At 53.4% G+C, this 17,619-nt stretch overlaps 2 protein-coding genes across 5 annotated transcripts in view; one reads left to right on the forward strand and one right to left on the reverse strand.

Moving 5' to 3' along the window:
• BTBD11 (BTB domain containing 11) overlaps positions 1–10,631 on the reverse strand; it is a 445,015-nt gene extending 434,384 nt beyond the window's left edge. The window contains exon 1 of one of the 2 annotated variants that reach the window (XM_032493388.1): positions 9,938–10,631. The gene's annotated coding sequence lies outside the window, so the exon portion shown is untranslated. The remainder of the gene's footprint in view (positions 1–9,937) is intronic. The other variant, XM_032493389.1, reaches the window with a different exon arrangement.
• LOC116667677 (atherin-like) lies at positions 8,702–17,402 on the forward strand. Of its 3 annotated transcripts, XM_032493398.1 has the most exons (3): positions 9,434–9,438; positions 9,488–9,961; positions 16,817–17,402. In XM_032493398.1, the coding sequence occupies exons 2-3, from the start codon at positions 9,520–9,522 to the stop codon at positions 16,849–16,851; spliced, it is 477 nt and encodes a 158-aa protein (XP_032349289.1). In that variant the 5' UTR covers positions 9,434–9,438; positions 9,488–9,519; the 3' UTR covers positions 16,852–17,402. The 3 variants fall into 3 exon arrangements, 2 of the variants coding, with proteins under 2 accessions (XP_032349288.1, XP_032349289.1); XR_004324644.1 differs by having other exon boundaries at positions 8,702–9,961; positions 14,088–17,402; XM_032493397.1 differs by having other exon boundaries at positions 8,702–9,961.
• Positions 17,403–17,619: the final 217 nt, after the last annotated feature.

Raw genomic sequence — 17,619 nt, forward strand, 5'->3', positions numbered from 1 at the left:
ATTTCACCTCAGTATCTTGTTCATACCACTCCCTCTGCCAGAAACAATCTCCTTCCTTCCCCTTCCCACACAAGCCTGTCTAGCTAAGGAACACTCTTAGATCTCCCAGGAGTCAGCTGGAGCCTGGCCTCTTCGTGAAAGCCTTCCCACCTCCTTAGCCCTGCAGAGTTGAATCATCCATGCCCTCCTGAGTGTCCCCGCTGACCCTTTACAGAAGTGTTAGATAACATGTTTTGCTTTTTTTTTTTTTGAATGCTCCTCTCTACTAGAGTGTAAGTTCCTTGATGGCAAGGACTATGACTTATCCTTGTTTATATGTTGTGCCAGGTACAATGCAGGTGCTCAATATGCCCTTGCAGAGTGCATGAAGATGAGCTATTGCCTTCTTGGGATTAATGAGCCTGCTACTTACAGAGGCAATTTGTGCTGAATCCCTTAGGAAGAGGGGTGTCTTAGTGCATTGTGACCAAGATGGCAGCTGTAATACTGGGTGGTCTAGTCAGTGGAGCCTGAGGAGTAAGACTTTTTTCTGGAGAAGTGAATCCTGGTAGCTCTGGGAAATTTCATGACAAGGGGACCAAGCAGGACGGACGAGTAATTCATAGATTGTGATGCGGGTCCTGTCCTAAGATTTAGGAGGCTTATAGAAATGGACACTTTGCTGAGGACTTCAGGGATGGTAGGAGAGCCAGGCTGCCACAGGGAGTGTAGGGAGATTGTGTGGTCTGTCTCTGTGAAGCTCAGGGCCTAAAAGGGAAGGTACATGCATCATCTGGTAAAGCTCTGACTTGAGGAGATGCCTTAAACTCTCCAGAATAGGGTGTGAGGACTATAACTCACCCATGCCCCACCCCATCAAGTCTAATTTCCCACCTTCAGGTGACTGTTGAAGACCAGTCCCTAGAAAAGCATGAGATGCTGTGATGTTGACGAAGCACAGGACCGGTAGGCTGTGGCTTCAGCACTTAATTAGATGCGAGCTTGGACGAGTAGCTTACCTTCCTTAAGTCTCAATTGCTTCACCTGTAAATTGCACACACCCTGACATGCCTTAACCACTTCATAGGATTGTAGCAAAGGTCAAAATCATCATCATCATCATCATAAGAGCTATTCTTTTTATATCACTTCCTATGTGTCAGGGACTGTGCCAAGTTCTTTCTAGACAATATCTTCATCCATCCCCACATCTCTGAGATAGAACTATTATCAGCTCCATTTTACAAATGAAGGAATTGAGGTTTAGGGAGGCAAAATATGTTGCCCAAAGTCAAATGCTATCAAGTGAGCTAATGGAGCTGGCATTTGGTCGGTGGACCCAGTGTTCTGGTTCCCTGGGCTGCACCTTCAGGTTCATGACCACCCTTGCAATCTAGGAGTAAAGCAACCACAGGTCTCCTCCGGGACTCCTGGTCTTGTGGCCACAGCAGCAGCACTTAGCAAGGTATAGGGAAGGACAGACACTCCCCCTCAGCCTCAGTGATGGTCAGTTTTTCCTTCCAATGGGAGGGGTTGATGAATGTACTGTGTTGAATAATGCTCTCCCCCAAGTAGTTATACCCACTTGGAATCTGTGAATGTGATCTTATTTGGAATTAGGATCTTTGCAGTTGATATCAAGCTAAAATGACTTGAACTCATACTGGATTAGGGTGGGCCCTAAGCCAATGATTGATGTTTTATAAGAAGAGAGAAATTTGGATACAGAGGGAAGATGGCCACCTGAAGACAGAGGCAGAGATTGAAGTTATGCTTCCACAAGCCAAGGAACATCAAGAATTCTGGGAACCAGCAGAAACCAGAAGAGACAAGGATGGATTCTTCCCTAGACCCATCAGAGAGAGGATGGGGCTGCTAACACCTCAGTTTCAGATTTCTAGCCTTCAGAATGGTGAGAGAATAAATTTCTCTCCTTTGAAGCCACCCAGTTCATGGTACTTTGTTAAGGCAGCCCCAGGAAACCAACGCAGTAATCAGCACTGTGTCCACTGTGGCCAGGCACTCATAAGGGTGGATGGAGCAGAGTCTGGGAGACCAGTTAGATGGAATGGAGTGAGGATGCCCATTTTGGGAGAATAAGGCAGAGTAGTATAAAAATAAAGTGTCTCATTATCCAGCTACTAACAAATGTGTAGATGGTGCCTCTGCAAGACTTTGCCCATGTGTGTTTGTGTGTAAGTTGTGTTCGGAGAGTGTGTCTGCAGTCCAGCTTTTTTGCTGGATATGAGGAGGGACGTTCTTCAAGTTGGTGATAATTTCTAAGGTGAGGATTCCATTTGAAAAGCTCTTCCCACTCCCACCTTTGGTCATCCTCTCTATCCCTAGATCTCAGATGATGAAACTGTGCTTACAGAGGTTAACAAACTTGCCCAAGTTTTCATGCCAAACAGTAAGAAAAGGAGACTTCAGATCCAGAATTCTGGGTTCCAAACCTTGATCTTTTCATGATCTCAAGTGCTTTTTCAAGCTTTTGAAAGTGAACTTTTTTCAAAAAGATATGGGTGATTCAGTTGACCTTTTATAAGCATTTTCCCCCTAAACTTGTAAGTACAACTTACTTATTTGTAAAATATTTAGAAAATACTGAAATGTTTAAAGAAAAAGTAAAAAGTTATTCTGGTGATAATTACTGATAATATTGGGTTATTTTTTTTCCAGTCTTTTTCCTATACAGAGACATAGTATCAACAAAATTAGAGTCATACTGTAAGCAGTTCTGTATTTTGCTTTTTCATTTAACATTATCTCATGAACATTTTCTCACGTCGTTATTTTTACTAATATAATTTTTAATTACTAAATAATTCTCCATCATATGGATGGGCCATAATTTGTCTTCTGTTATTGCCTCCTTAAGTTTCCAGCTTTTTACAATAATAAACATGCAACAGTTATCATTTCTCATAAATATTTGTCCTCATTTCTAGCATTTCTTGACAGATAGGGAATAATACCGGGTCAGTGGGTATGAATATCTTAAGACATTTGATACATAATGCCAAATTGTTTACCAAGAGGGTTCTACCTATCAGCAGAATGGGAGTGCCTCACACCGCACCCTCACCAAGACTGAGTACTGGCGTTAAAAAGCCCTGGTATGTTCCGAAAAGGGTCATCCCATGATTCGATCGCACAGGTGGCTGTGCGTCTACGCGGATCACGGGGCCACACGGGGCTGGGAGACCAGTTAGGAGGCGGCTGCGACGATCCCGATGGGACGTGACGGGGGGCCTGAGGCTAAAGCAGTAGGGATGAAGGGAACGGGAACACGCACGGGACTCGTAGAACATTCGATGCGGGGGGTGAGGGTCGGTGCCGATAAGATCACGCTGCGCTGCAGGGGGTGCAGGACACGGCTGAGTCCGCGCGTCCGGTCCGGGCACCTCCGCGCCGCCCTCGGCACCCACCCGTGAGATTGGCCGAGGCGCGAACCCCTCCCACCCCTTTAACAGGGACACGCCTCTTTAAAGCGGGCACCCGCGCGCACCCGGCCCCGCCCTTCGGGGGCGCGCGCGGCGGCCGCGGCGCCGGCTCCGCCGGGAGCGCACGTGCCGGCGCCGGGCGGAGTAGAGGGAGGCGGGAGCGGGGCGGCGGGAGGAGGGGAGGCGCCGGGGGAGCGCGCGCGCGCGCTGGGCGCTGCTGGGCGGCGGCGGCGGCGGCGGCGGCGGCGGCGGCGGCGGCGGCGGTTACTATGGCGGAGTCGGCCGGAGCCTCCTCCTTCTTCCCCCTTGTTGTCCTCCTGCTCGCGGGCAGCGGCGGGTCCGGGCCCCGAGGGATCCAGGGTGAGTCCCGGGGGCGGGGGCCAGGATGGAGAGGACCGGGCGAGGGCGAGGCCTCGCGCCGCGGCGCCTGGCTATAGTGCGCCCCCTCCCCACGCGCACAATATGGCCGGGCGCGGGGCGCGGGGGAGTCGCGGTGGCCCCTAGTCGGCTTCTCCCGACCCCGGAGGCGCGGCTGTCCAGCTGGGACCGAGCTCACGCCTGGCGCCTGGGGATGCGAGTCCTGTTCCAGGCGGAACTGGATTCGGGGAGCTCTCAGGGGTCGCGCTCCCAGCACCCCCATGTTCCATAGAGGAGAGTGCGGGCTTCCTTCTCCAAGATTTGGAGATCACGTTTCTGTCTCTCAGCATGTTAAGGGGCGGGGGTCTTCATTCTCTCCCTCCAGATGCTCCTGGGGGGCGCCTTTTCTCCCAACAAGATTGTGGGGCTCGGGCGATGGGGTCTTTGCCGCTCCTAGGTATCCTGATGTTGAGAATCCTTGCGCACCTCACATGAAAAGGGAAGGGAGTCTCAAACCTTTCCTTCAGATCTTGCACTTGGGGTGCCTCTTTCCCTCCCTCTCCTTCCTCCCTAATGTTCTGGGAAAGCGAGTCACGTTTCCCCTCGCGCAGGGCCTTGAGTTAAGTGAGGCCAAACCCGCCACCTCGAATACACATGCCCCGCGGAAGCTCTGTGGAGAAAGTGAGACGAACAGGCCCCTAAACCCTTTTGGAGCTTGGCTTTGGAACCTCTCTAACCCTAGGAAACCCAGTTCCAGAACGGTTAATCTGCATCTAGGTGTATTTGCTTTCCAACTCGCCTCTCCAACCCCGCCCCAGGGGGCCCATTCAGTTCACCACTTAGTAGATGCCTTTCAGGTGACATCCTCCAACCTGCCTCCAACCCCCAAGATTATTTACAGACCCCACCAGTGGATCGGCTCCGGCCCTTGGTCAGGATCTATTTTTCTTCCCACACAATCCCTCTTCCCATCCCTTCCCTCCACACACTCCCCCACCCTCACACACCCCTTACCTTCCAACCCCCACAGCCTTCTGCTCCCTGATACCACCCCCACCCTTCCCGCTACAGAGGTGGTACTTTTCAGTGGGACACTCAGCTGGGTGTGTTGTTTATGAGGCTTTGGGGGCTGAGGAGAGCAGATGAAATCCTGTAATATTTAATTTAAGGGAGTCGTCTAAAATGTGTGTTGGCATTGGGGTAGCAGATGAAGGTTATATTTGGCAGTTATATTGAAGTAATTATTGACCCACAGATGGATCTGGGAGAGACGATCAGGATTGTATTCGCTCCCTATGTACAAAGCCTGCTGCTTTGACTTCTCAGCAGCCCCTAACCTTCCAGCAGTGGGAGATCAAGTGTGTGTTCTGTGACTCTCTGCACTAAAAATAATGGTTCTCAGGTGGGTTCAGGCTTCTTTAATAAACCAGACAATCAGCAGAAGACATCATCCCACTTAGGAGTCTCAAAAACAAGTTCATTACGTCCATCCAGGCTTGATATTTGTTCCCAGGTTAGGGCTAGCCCTGGAGAGGACAGTTCCTGGTGAGGGGAGGTCCAGGATAGGGCTGGCCCTGGAGAGGGCAGGCTCAGGAGAGGGCAGGCCCAAGTGAGGGCAGGCCAAGGAAAGGGCAGGACCAGATGAGGAGAAGCCCAGGGAAGGTCAGGCACAGGAGAGGCCAGGCCCAGGTTAGGGCTGGCCCTGGAGAGGACAGTTCCAGGTGAGGGGAGGCCCAGGTTAGGGCTGGCCCTGGAGAGCATAGGACCAGGTGAGGGGAGGCCCAGGACAGGGCTGGCCCAGGAGACGGTATTCACAGGATTGTGCAGTCCCATGTGAGCGCAGGCCAAGGATAGGGCTGGCCCAGGAGAGCACTGGCCCACATGACATCAGGTCCAGGAGAAGTCAGGCTCAGGAGAGGGCAGTCCTAGGGGAGGGCAGGCCCAAGAGAGGGCAGCACCAGGTGAGGGCAGGCTCAGGGGAAACCACTTATACACTCATAGCTATTCTGCACCCAGACAGCCATTCTGCTTTTCACTTTCAGTACAGTTTTCAATAATTTACATGAGATATTGAACACTTTATTTTTAAAAAACACTTAGCCATAAGTATTCTGAGTATGTGTAAGGTAGGCTAGGCTAAGCTATGATATTCAACAGGTTAGGTGTATTAAATGTATTTTCAACTTAAAATGGGTTGATCAGGGCATAACCCCATCGTAAGTTAAGGAAGATCCGTATAGCCCTGAGCACTGTCACCTGCACTTCTGACCAGGCCCTCACAGGCCCATAGTCCCTCAAGGCTAAGACCAGGGCTCCCAGCTCCTGCCTCATTTAATCCTCACAATAATGTTTATGAGGAGGGCCCCATGCTTAGTCCCATTTCACAGATGAGATATAGAGTAATTAGTAAGTGCTACGTGTTAGCTGTGATTCATCAAGATGCTTATGAAAATGCTCAGAAAAGAGCTAGACTCTTTTGCCACTCATCCTTGTTCCTGGGGACGAGTGGATCCTAAAACAAAATAACCTCTGGACATCCTTTCTCCAGGTTACACACTCAGAGATGAGATGACTAACCTATACACTGACTGAGGCAGTATGAACATTTCCTGCTCAAAGGCTGGCCCAGAACCTCATCCAGTACCCCTGATCCCTGGCTTGTCCAGTCCACGGGCTGTGGAGATAGCACTGAGTGGAGGTCAGGAGTGCTGGGCTGCAGGTCCCACTCTGCTCTCAGCACTTCAGAGTGGTTTGGACTGCAGGGAGGGTTTCTTGCTGTAGGGTCCATAAAGGCTTCGGGGGGTCCAAGAATCCTATAAAGCAGAATGCAAAGTCTTGTGTTGATCATGGAAGTGTATTTTTCTGGGGACAGCTTTTGTAGGTCCTTCTGAGGGGTCTGTAAATCAAAAAAAGTTACAGACCTGGGACTGGGTAATCTTGAAGACCCCTTCCATCCCTAGTACTCTTAGGTTACATGAATTTAAACATAAATTCCACTCCTCATCCTTCAAGGCCAACTCAGCAGCCACTCTAGGAAACTCTGGGATTTCCTACTTCTTTGCAGCACAAGGCTTGGGCCCAATGCATCAGGACCCACAAAGCCTTGCAGGGTCCCTACTACCTTGATCTTCCCACTAGCCTGTCAGCTCTTGAAAGGGAACAGGGCCAGCCCAGGGCTGAGATGACAGAATACACAAGTATAGCCCATGGTCGGCCTAGTGGGGCTCACCCCCAGCCCACAGCCTCTGTCCACTGGAAGACAGAGGCTTTTGGTGTTGTGGACCACAGGTGTACCCAGCCTCACGTCCACCTCTCCCCACCGCAGCCCTGGAACCTCACTGAGCCAAGCTCCCTCCCCGAATCTGGTTTTCATTAAATCAGGCAGAGGAGTCATTAACTGCCAGCCACGTCAAGAAGAAGCAAATTTCTGCTAGAAGGCACAGGGAGGGTAAGGGAGACCAGCCTGTCCCCTGCCCTCCCTGGCTGACCAGTGGTGGGGGAGGTGGGGGCAGGGAGTCTGGGCTCCTAAGGGTCCAGCAACTGCAGCAGTAGGAGCTGGGAGTGGAGAGAGGGAGCAGTCTTAGCCCAGATAATAAGCAATTGTTAATGTGATCCATATGGATCCTGACTGGCCTCTGTTTAACAGGATGATAATGGCAGGAGAAGAATGCTGGTGTGTGGGGAAAGGAAGAGGCAAAGTCCTCCCCAGACTTGGGGGGTGGGGGAGGGGTCAGCAATGAGGAGGACGAAGAGCCCCACCCAGGGGTCTCCACCCATCCAGGAGCAGAGCTGTTTGCCTGAAAGTGTTCAGATGCCATGCTTTGCAGGCTGTCCTTACAAAACCCCTTCTATTCAGCCAACAAACGTTTATGGAGCACCCACGAGGTGCCAAGCCCCGTGCCAGGCCCATTGGGGGACAGGGTGCACGGAAGTATATGTTCCACCCCTGTCCTCCAGGAGGCAAAGTCTAGAGCGGACTCAGCCACAGAGGCTGGGGGAGGCACAGGTGCAGAGCTAGGAGAACATGTCGGGAGGAGCAAGTGACAAGGGCTGGGGCCCTGGGGAGGCTACACGGAGGAAGTGTGGCATCCGAGTTGGGCCTTGAAGAATGAAGACGTTGTGGAGAGACAGGGACAATGGGGAAGGCATTTGGCTGAGGGAACAGCAAGAGCAAAGGCAGAGAGACGTGAAATTGCGTGGAGAGTCTGAGGTCTCAGCAATAAAGCCGCAGTTCAGGCCAGGGGGTGGGAGGGGATTCTTGCTCCATAAGAAGCTGTGGCCATGGATGACCAGGAGGAAGGCACGAAAGGGCTCTGAGAACAACACTTTCGGGTCTGTCCCTCTCCCCTTACCCCCTCCAGCCGGCGCACTGGATTGATTGTCCACTCATGGGATCCTCAGCCCAGTCCACCCTTACCCTACAACCAGAAAATCCCTCAGGGCCTCAGAGGCCAAACTCATGTGTCTCTCAACCCTCCTCTTCGTCTCCCAGGGAGATGGGGGGGGGGGGTCCCCAGGAGCAACTCCCCTGCCCCACAGAGCTAATTCCCTTTGGCCCAAGAGGGCTTTTCTCGAGAAGATATTACAGGGAGGGCACTAGGGTCGCTCCTTACAGGGGTGGCTGCCGCAGACACCAATGGAATCAAAGGGAAATAAATGAAATGGCGTTAAATATGGGAAAGGGATTTACACGGCCTGTCACCAGGTGGAGCAAGGCCGGCCGGCAGACCCCGCCCCTTTCTCGCCCACCCCAGGAAGTCCCGCTTCGCCCCTTGCCCCGCCGCCCCAGCGGCCGCCTGGTACCCGCGCGGTTGGACCGAACCGCCCAGCCTGGCGGTCCTCTGGGGCTACGACACAGCGGAGAATGGTATTTGCTCCCGGCTAGGAGCTCCGGGATGGGGCCTATGAGGAAACTCAGCCCGGCCGTTTCTAGAGGATGCCCAGGGGTTTAGGTTGGGCTCTGGGAAGGTCTGGGGCTCCCTGGGCAGGGTCAGGGTTCTTTAGTCACAGCACCACCTGGCCCATTCCGGCGACTCCAGAAGGCAGGCTCTGGGTCCCGAGAACCGCCCTGCTGAAGCCCAGAGTGGGGCTCGAACTGGGTCCCCATTCGCTGCCTGGCGGAGAGGGCTTGAGTACGCTCAGCCGCGGCAACCCAGGCGAACGGTAACACAAACATTCTTCCGTCCTCTAGTCTCCAAATTAGGTATCCATGGAGACAGCCTGACAGCCCCACGGCCTAATCCTGATTTAGTGACCGTCCCTTTAACAGCCCACCCACCCGTCCACCCACCCCTGCGCTCCAGGCTCCGGGCTGCTGCTGGGCGCAGGCTCCAGGCCGCTCACACTCGCCCCCGTGCATACACCTTCCCAGGCCTCCTCCGCCCAGGAGGCCACGGGGACTGGAGGGGCCAAGAAGGGGGCTTACATTTGCTGAGCACCTACTGTGTGCCCAACCCTTGCTGAGGACACTCTACAGAGCGGGTTCCTTAGCAAGGAAATCGGTGTAGACCAAGAGCGGGCTCTTGGAGTGGGGAAGTTTAAAGGGCTAGAGGGAGGGAGCCAGGAGCTAGAGGGTCTCCCTTGCAGCCTGTAGCCCACGGGTGAAGGTAAGTGCAGCTTCCTGCAACACCCCTCTGAGATGGGGGCTATGCTCTTCCGGGTCAGAAAAGAAAGGCAGGGGGTTGGCGTGAGGGACGCAGGCCACGAAGTGGCCTCAGCCTCCTGTCACTGCCCCGTCACGATGCTGGGGAATCTCCGGGCCCCTTCTGGGACCCGAACCCGTAAATACTGGCTCCCCACCCCCAATCCCGCAGGCTCCCCCCAGAGCCTGCCGCTCGCTATTGCTGCAGCCTCGGCACGAAAGGGGGCGGCGAAGAGGGTGCCCGTCGGCGGCGGAGAGGAAAGCCCCTTCCCCGCCCGCCCCTTATCCCCGGGAAGTGACCCTCGGCTCCCACGCACTCGCCCGGGTCTCTCGCTGGCCCTGCCCTTCGACCCCCACCTCGTTGAACCCTGTGACCCGCAGCTCCCGCCTTCTCCGGCCCTCGCACTGCCCCGCGCCCGTGGACAAAGCTCCGGACACCCCGACCGGTCACCACCCCCTGACCCCGGCCCGCCCGCGCGCTCGCGTGCCTGCCCCCGCCAGGCCCACGGCCCCGTACCTCGGCATCCCGACTGGGTCCTAGGTGAGTGTTCGCGGCCTGGCGGGGCGTCCGGCCCTGGAGCCAGGGCGCGGGCCGGGGGCGACAGGCTGGGGCCAGGGTCAGCGGCGCTCACCGTCCTGGAGCCGCTACTGCTGAGGCCGCAGCGGGCGGGAGCGGAACTGGGCAGTGGGGGTGGCCGGACAAAGGGCCGCCCCGGCTCCCGCCTCAGGCAGGACCCCCACCCCCACCCCCGCCCTCCCCTCCTCACCCCCGCCCCCACCCCACCCCCCCTGGGCCCGTCCGGCCCCTCCTCTCTAACCGCCCGCCTGGCCCCGCCCCACTCCTCCCCTAGCTCTAAAATCAATTAGCCACAGAGGGAGAAAAAGAGCAAATGACCCTTGGTGTGGAGTGTCCTTGCGCCACTCTCAGGCCTGCCCCCGCCTCTCTCGGGCCGTCGGAGCGGGAAGTTGAGGTGGGGGTAGAGGCCGGGGAGGGTGGGGAGCGGTCCCCGAAGGGGGAGACCAGGATTGAGCTGCAGGGCCGCCGAGCGTGTCTGCCGGGTGTGAGCGGCTTCCTGGGTCGAAGGGCAAAGGGGAAGACAGCTGGCCCGCCCCGTCCGCTAGCTGCCTTCGACCTCTTCTCCCTGGTCTGCCTCTGCCCCTCGGCCAAAGCCTGGTGGACTCACTCTCATCCCCCGCTCCTGGTGAACTGTTGGCCGCGCCAGCCCGGGATGCAGTGGGTGGGACACACACAGTCCAGCAAGTCCACTGCTCTGCGCCAATGCCACTCCGAGCGGGGGTGGGTTCAGAGGAGGACGGAGAGCCCTGGACTTGGGCAGCGGAGAGTGGGATGTGACGTCTAGACCTTTGGCTTCACTGCAGGGCTTTCCCAAGAAGGCAGCATTCATACTGGTCCAAGCAGGATGAATCCTAGACCTGTGGTGTGCTTAGAGGTGACCCAAGGCGTTCATTGGTTGGTGCATTCATTCAGCAGATACGTATTGAGTGTCTTCTCAGAGCCAAGATTTGGGCTAGAGGTTGGACACACCCGAGAGAATCCCAAAGGCCCATCTCTGCCCTCGTGGAGCTCCCGGTCCAAGGGTAGACAGAATTCTATCAGACACACGCAAGGTTTCAGTGGTGATCCAGGGGGGAAAGAAAGGCTGCAGGGCGAGCACCCCATGGCAGAACCCACTTTGCCCCAGGAGGTTGTAGGAGAGCGGGCTGAGCTTAGGTTGGAAGGTCCAGATAAATTTCCCAGAAATGTTAAGCACCCAGAGGTCCCAAGGCCATCTATGTTCCCATGCAAGGGCAGTGCTTGATGGTCCTCTCTAATGCAGTGGTTTTTTGTTATTGTTGTTTTCTTTCCCTTTTGGGTGCTGCTCAGCCTCCCTGAGTACCAGTAAGACAAGGTGGCCCTTGCGCCCTTACCCCCAGCTGCAGGGTAGTGCTCTGTCCTCTGTGTTTTGCAGAACTCTAAACTCTCCGTTTCCCTTCTCCTACGGATGGTTCCTCTGGAGTCTCCAGGGTCTCACTGGCCCCCTCTGGAAGCTCTGGGTTCTGATCTCCCCGGGCACCCCTGTAGGTGCCACTCAGGGATGGGAAAGGGGGAGGCTTCTAGATTTTCCCCAACCCTCATACAGAAGCAAGACTGGCACCCAAGCAGGTTCTGGAACTCACCAAGGTCAGGATCTTCTCCAACCCCAGAATCCCCTCTTCCTTTCCACTCCACACCCCTGGGACCACACTATGGCATGGGTCAGAATGGTAGGGCAATACCTGGCTTCAAAATCAGAAAGGCAGGATAAAGGGAGCCACAGCTGCCCTCCTAGGAGAGCTGAACCCCTAGCTGAAGGGACAGTCCTGGAATAACAGGGGGAAGGAATTTGTTGAGTATATCCGTACTGATGGGGTATCTGAAGCCCAGAGAGAAGAGACATACTTGGGGTCACACAGCAAAGCTGGGTCTAGAATCCACTCTACTCTTTCCACCCTTCCTGTCAGGGTCCTCAAGGGTCAGAGGCAGGAGCTAAGGGAGAGGCCAAAGTCCACATGAGCTGAGTGACCCCAACCAGCAGGACTGGTGCCAGGAGGCCCAACCTTGCCCTGGAGACATTGTGGCCAGGTGTCACTGGGTGCCATGCTCCACCAGGCTTCAGGTTGGGGTGGAATACCGGCATGGAGGTGGAGGAAGGAGTTGATAAGATGCTCCCCGGGAGTGGGGATCCAGTTCTCCTTCACCCCTCAGGACCCTCCAGTGCTGGTAGGAAGGACAAGCTTAGGCCTCAGGAAAGCTTTGCCAGTAAGATAGTAGGATGGGGCAGCAGGCTGAGAGGCCTATGCTGGACTCCACGAAGGAAGGTACTGCATCTTGGAAGCACTGAATTGTTTCTGATGGGCGAACTGGCCTGGGTTGCATTAAGGGGTTTAGTTAGCAGGTGGGGTGAGGTTGGTCTCTTCACCCCTCTGCTCACCAGTGGTCGACAGTGAAGTGTGGCTCCCCCTCCCCGAGCTCATTAAAGTCCTGTTAATACATCATCCAGCCTCCTGGGCTGACAAATAATCCTGGCAAATGGGCCTTCATCATGTCTCTCACTCTGCTCTCCTGGGCGGGGGCCTGGGGGTCTGTTCTCTGAGAACTACCAGCTGACCCCTTTCCTGACTGTCCCCAATCAAGGGATCTGTGCCCTGAGAGCCCCCTGCTGAGGACAGGCTTCTGGCTGGTCTTGTGGTCATCCCAGGGAGGTCAAGTGCCTGGCAATGGATTGGATAATAATAGTGGTAATGATGGTGGTAATGCGCGTTTCTGCCGAGGGCCCGCCATTCTTTCCCAGCCCTTTTGCTTGTAACATATGCAAGGTGGAGGCAGGTAGTGTGCTTGGGTGTGTTGCTGAGTGCCCGTGCGTGTGTGCACATGGGTGTGTGACATGGGTATTGTGCAGATGGGTGTGTGAGTGTGATCTTCCTGGTCCAGTGACCTGCTACAAGGCCTTTCTGCAAACATCAAGAAAAACAGCCCATTGACACAACATTGTAAACTGACTATAACTTAGTTAAAGAAAGAAAGGAAAGAAAGAAAAGAAAAGGAAGGAAGGAAGGAAGGACAGCACAGCTGGCCCAGGAAGAATCAGCATTAGGGGTTTTGAAGAGAGAGAGGAGAGTTAGGGAAGATGGGGAAGCAGGAGAGGGAGGGAGGAAGAGCAGGTGGGGTGAGGAGGAAGGAAAGAAAAGGACCCCAGGGAAGGATGGGGGTGGGGGGAGGAAGGGAGAAAGAAATGGAAGAGAGGAAGAGGAAAGGGCGGGGAGACCTCTCTTTGTGGGCCTCTGGACAGGCCACTCAGGAGTCATTAAGAAGCAAGAAAGGAAGGAAATGTGTCCAGGCTGGGGGACTGGGGTGCGTGCCCAGAGGACACCACACCCAGCTGGCTGCTACACCCCCACTCGACCTGGGCTCAGGCTGCTCCTCCTACAAGTGGAAGCCCTAGCCCTTCTCTTTCTGGCTGTTTGGCCTTCAAGAGGCCCAGTTCCTAGTGCCTCCCCAACCCAGCTCACATACTCACTCTCTTACTGTTTATGGACTTATACCAGCTTTGCCTTCTCAGTGAGCTACAAGCTGTGTCTGGGTCCAGTTCCCACCCTACAGCCAGCCAGGGGCTCTTAAGAGCCCCCATGAGAATGAGAAAAAGCATCCCTTCCTTTGGGCAGACACAGCTCTTTGCCAGACCACACAAGACTTGGGAGGGGGAGCTGAGCTGGCTATCAGTCCCCTCCTTTCCCTCAGGGGCTCAACACTTGAAGACCCTGGTACCCACTTCCAAAATCCTCACACCTCCTCTGGCTCTGCAATTTGGTCTGTAAGCAGAAGCACACCCACCCCACTCCCATCCTGCAGCACAACCTTTGGGCCAGGACCCCAAACTGAGCTATCACCCCACTATGCACCTTTATAATACAGCCCCACAGAACCTCTCACTAAGCATGCACACCATTTAATACCACAGAGTCTCTCCCTGGAATATCATTCCCCCTATTCTGCCTGGGGAACTCCTGTTCATCCTTCAAAACCCAACTCAGATATGTCCTCTTCTCTAAAGTCTTCCTGAGCTATCCCCTACTCCCAGCAGAGCTGGTAGCCTTTACCCCAGAGCTCTCTTAATCTGTTTTTCTAGGTTCCATGGGTTGAGCCCAATACCCTGCTACCTAGAAGAACCCTTCCCTTCCTGTATCCTGTCTGAAGGCAGAAGAGTCCACCCAGGCCTGCCTAGCTCACTCCACATACCAGCACTTCTAGAACCACACTGTGCTTCTTCCTTCCCTAAAGCTTACAAACCCAAGGCAGAATGGGGAACTGGAAATCCAAGTGGCTCAGAGATCTCCCCACCCCCACACTGCCCTCACTGGGGCAGGGCCTGACAGGAGATTCCCAGCACATCTGGTGGTACTTAAATCATCCAGCGCCCAAATGCCCAGGCATGTTCCCTGATTTTCTGCCCTGGCCTCCTCCCCTTCCTAAGCCAGCCTCCCAGGTCTCTCCTTCAGGATGCCTTCCCTGATTGGCCCAGCCCCTATAACCTCCACCTCTCTGGGTCTGGGGTCTGGGAGGGGTGTCTCAGTGTGTGGAGCCTCATCCTTTCCAAGCATTGGTCCTGGATAGAAAGAAACCCTCCCCCCAGGCAGGGAGGAGAGTTGACCAAGAGCCTCTCCTGTGTGCCCTTGGTCTCCAGGGTGGCTGCCTCCAGTTACTGGTGTGTAGTGGGGAGTGGGAAGCCTTTTTAAAGCTTTGGTTCAGATCCAGACAGAGAGCTGTTCCCACAACAACTCTTGCTGTCAGCCATTTCCCAAAAGGCTTTGCTAATATTAAAGAACAAAGGGGAAATAAACACAGAAAATACAGCAAGTATAAAAAAAAATACAGGCTACAAAGAAAAGGTTTGTGGAACACCAAGACCTGCTTCCAGGGCTCCAGATTTGAATGTTCATTCATTCAATGGTGTGTACTGATGCCTGAGTGCCCAAATCTCTGGGAACAGTGACTTGAATAAGACCCCAGTGCTTCCTAGAGAAACTCACAGTCAGAGGAGGAGAGGGACAGGTGGACGATCAAATGCAAGACGCTGCGATGGACACGAGTGGGGAGGCAGTGGGGCACAGCGGTTGAAGATAGGAGACTCCTGGTCCATTCCTATCTCCCCCACTTTCCTGCTGCTGCCCCAAAGAGTTGGGGGCACTTAGCTGCTGGAGCCTGGCTCCTCACCTGTAAAAGAGAGATGATGTGTCCTGAGAGGGTTATAGTGGGATTCAAATAAGACAGTGTGTGTGTGGAAGCGCTCTGTGAAGTGCTAAGTGACTTGCTGGACTCATTATTATTGGGCTCAGGCACGTTGCCTGTTTGACGCTCCTGGTTCGTTTTTTCTGATGCCTGAACAGCTGTCCCTGCCTACCCTCTGAGAGTTGGAGAACCTTCTCCTGTGGGCAACACTCAGCCCAGAGCAGCAGGCAGTTGGATCCACACACACATAATACTTTGTTACACAAGTAAAACACCTTTTCAAAGTGCCTTTTAAAATTAGAAAATATAGATAAGCACAAAACAATTTTTTTTTTTACAAATCAAACACCCTTAATCCTACATCCAGAGATAACCACTGGTAAGACTTGAGTAAGACATATTTTTCTAGCTATTGATGATAGAGAGAGATTGCCACACTATTTTATAATCTGCTTTTCTCAATAGACAAGTATTTTGAATATCTTTTCCTGTCTATAAATATATTTATACCACATAATTTTTTTTATTGAAGTATAGTTGATTTATAGTATTGTGTTAGTTTCAGGTGTACAGCAATGTGATTTGGTTATATGTGTATATGTATCTATCTATATTCTTTTTTCTATTCTTTTCCATTACAGTTTAGTACAAGATATTGAATATAGTTCCCTGTGCTATGCAGTAAATCCTTCTTGTTTATCTGTACCACATAATTTTTATGACGGCTTAGTATTCCACAATATGGACATATAAGAATTAATTTAACAAGTCTCCTTTGTTGTCGATTTTTTTTTCAAGAAATAAAAGCTTCATGAACAGTCTTGTAACAGCCACCTTTGTGCATATGTCTAATTAGGATAAAAATCCTAGTAATGAGAGGCTGGGAACGCATATTTTTAGCTTTTAAGAGCCACTAGCCCAGGCCTCTGGGCTGTGCCCTCACATCTCCTCCAGGCAGCCCTCCCAGACTGGCGTTTCAGGACCCAGCGCATCTCCCAAGGCCCACGCATTTCCCAGTGGCTTCAGCCTCTAGCGACCTGGCCGGGAAACCCTGAAAAATGCTCAAAGGCCTGCCTGGTGAAGGCCAGGAGGGGCACTGGGTGGCGAGCACAAAGCAGGCTTGTCTGGGACACGGAAAGAGGCCCCGCCCCTCGGGACTGCCGGCTGAACATACCTCCCGGGACAATGAGCTGCCTCAGGGAATCCCGAGAATGAAGGAGGCCGGGTGGCTTCCCAAGTCCACCCCCACCCACCCCCTACCAAGTTGAACCCGGGCCCAAAATGGAAAGAAGGGGCGCCTTGCACTGGGGGCGGGGTGGGGAGGGGCAGTGCTTCTGCGTGCCCACACCCGCCCCCCCCCCACTCCTTTACCAACTCTAATCCACACGCCCCTGCCTGAGTCCCGCCCCAGCCACCCCTTCGCTGAGGATCTTGGGCAAAAAGCCCTGCTCTCTGTAAGCCCCTGCTTCCTCAACTGTAAAATTAGAGGCTTGGATTCAGTGGTTACTAAATTCCCCAAAGATTTAAAATGCCTTAAGGCAGTGACTAAATCGCGCATAGGTTCTGGGACCAGATTACCTGAGTTCAAATCTTGGTCTGCTCTTTACCCTGTGAATTTGACATTCCCAGAGACACTCAGCTTCCGCATCTGTAAAGTGGGCTGAAGATACACACCGAGACCTCATGGGGATTTCCTGAGGAAGGATGAGAAGATGCTCATGAAAAAAAGGCTGATTCGTTCAAATCTACCAATTGTGATTCACACTGAACTTTATGAACTTCCTTTTTTTTTTTAATATTTTACTTATTTATTATTGTATTACTTTTTTTATTTTAGGGGGAAGGTAACTAGGTTTATTTTTTTAGAGGAGATACTGGGGATTGAGCCCAGGACCTCACATACATGCTAAGCATGCACTCTACCACACTTGAGCTATACCCTCCCCACCACCACCCCCTGCCCCGAACTTTAAAGCTAACTGAATTTCCAACCCCAGGCCCCTCTCATGCCTAGTCCAGATTTTAGCCCCTGGACCTTTTGGCCCTGGACATTTTGCCAACAATTGGCCACATCTCTGGGAATGAGGGGCAACTAATGTCTCAAGGCAGCCTCCCTCTTGCGTGTTTCCACTTGCCCTTGTATCAGCCATAAAGCTGTAAAACTGTAAAGGCTTTGGCGGGGGTGGGGGCAAATAAAATTTAAAATACAAGAAAATTGTTGTGTCAGGTCACACAGCTTCACTTTTGTTTGGAAAATGCAAGTGTTTCCAATGTTAGGCACCATGGGTGACACAGATTCCAGGCTCTTAATAACCCACTGAAGAATCAGTACTAACACTTAACCCGCGAGCAATATGGGTTTCCTGTAAATATTTTTGAACCGTTTACCACAGACCCCTGTCCAGCTTCCTCCCACTCTTCCTCATATCCCT

The sequence above is a fragment of the Camelus ferus genome, chromosome 12 (genome assembly GCF_009834535.1).
Source record: "Camelus ferus isolate YT-003-E chromosome 12, BCGSAC_Cfer_1.0, whole genome shotgun sequence".
Lineage (NCBI taxonomy): Eukaryota > Metazoa > Chordata > Mammalia > Artiodactyla > Camelidae > Camelus > Camelus ferus.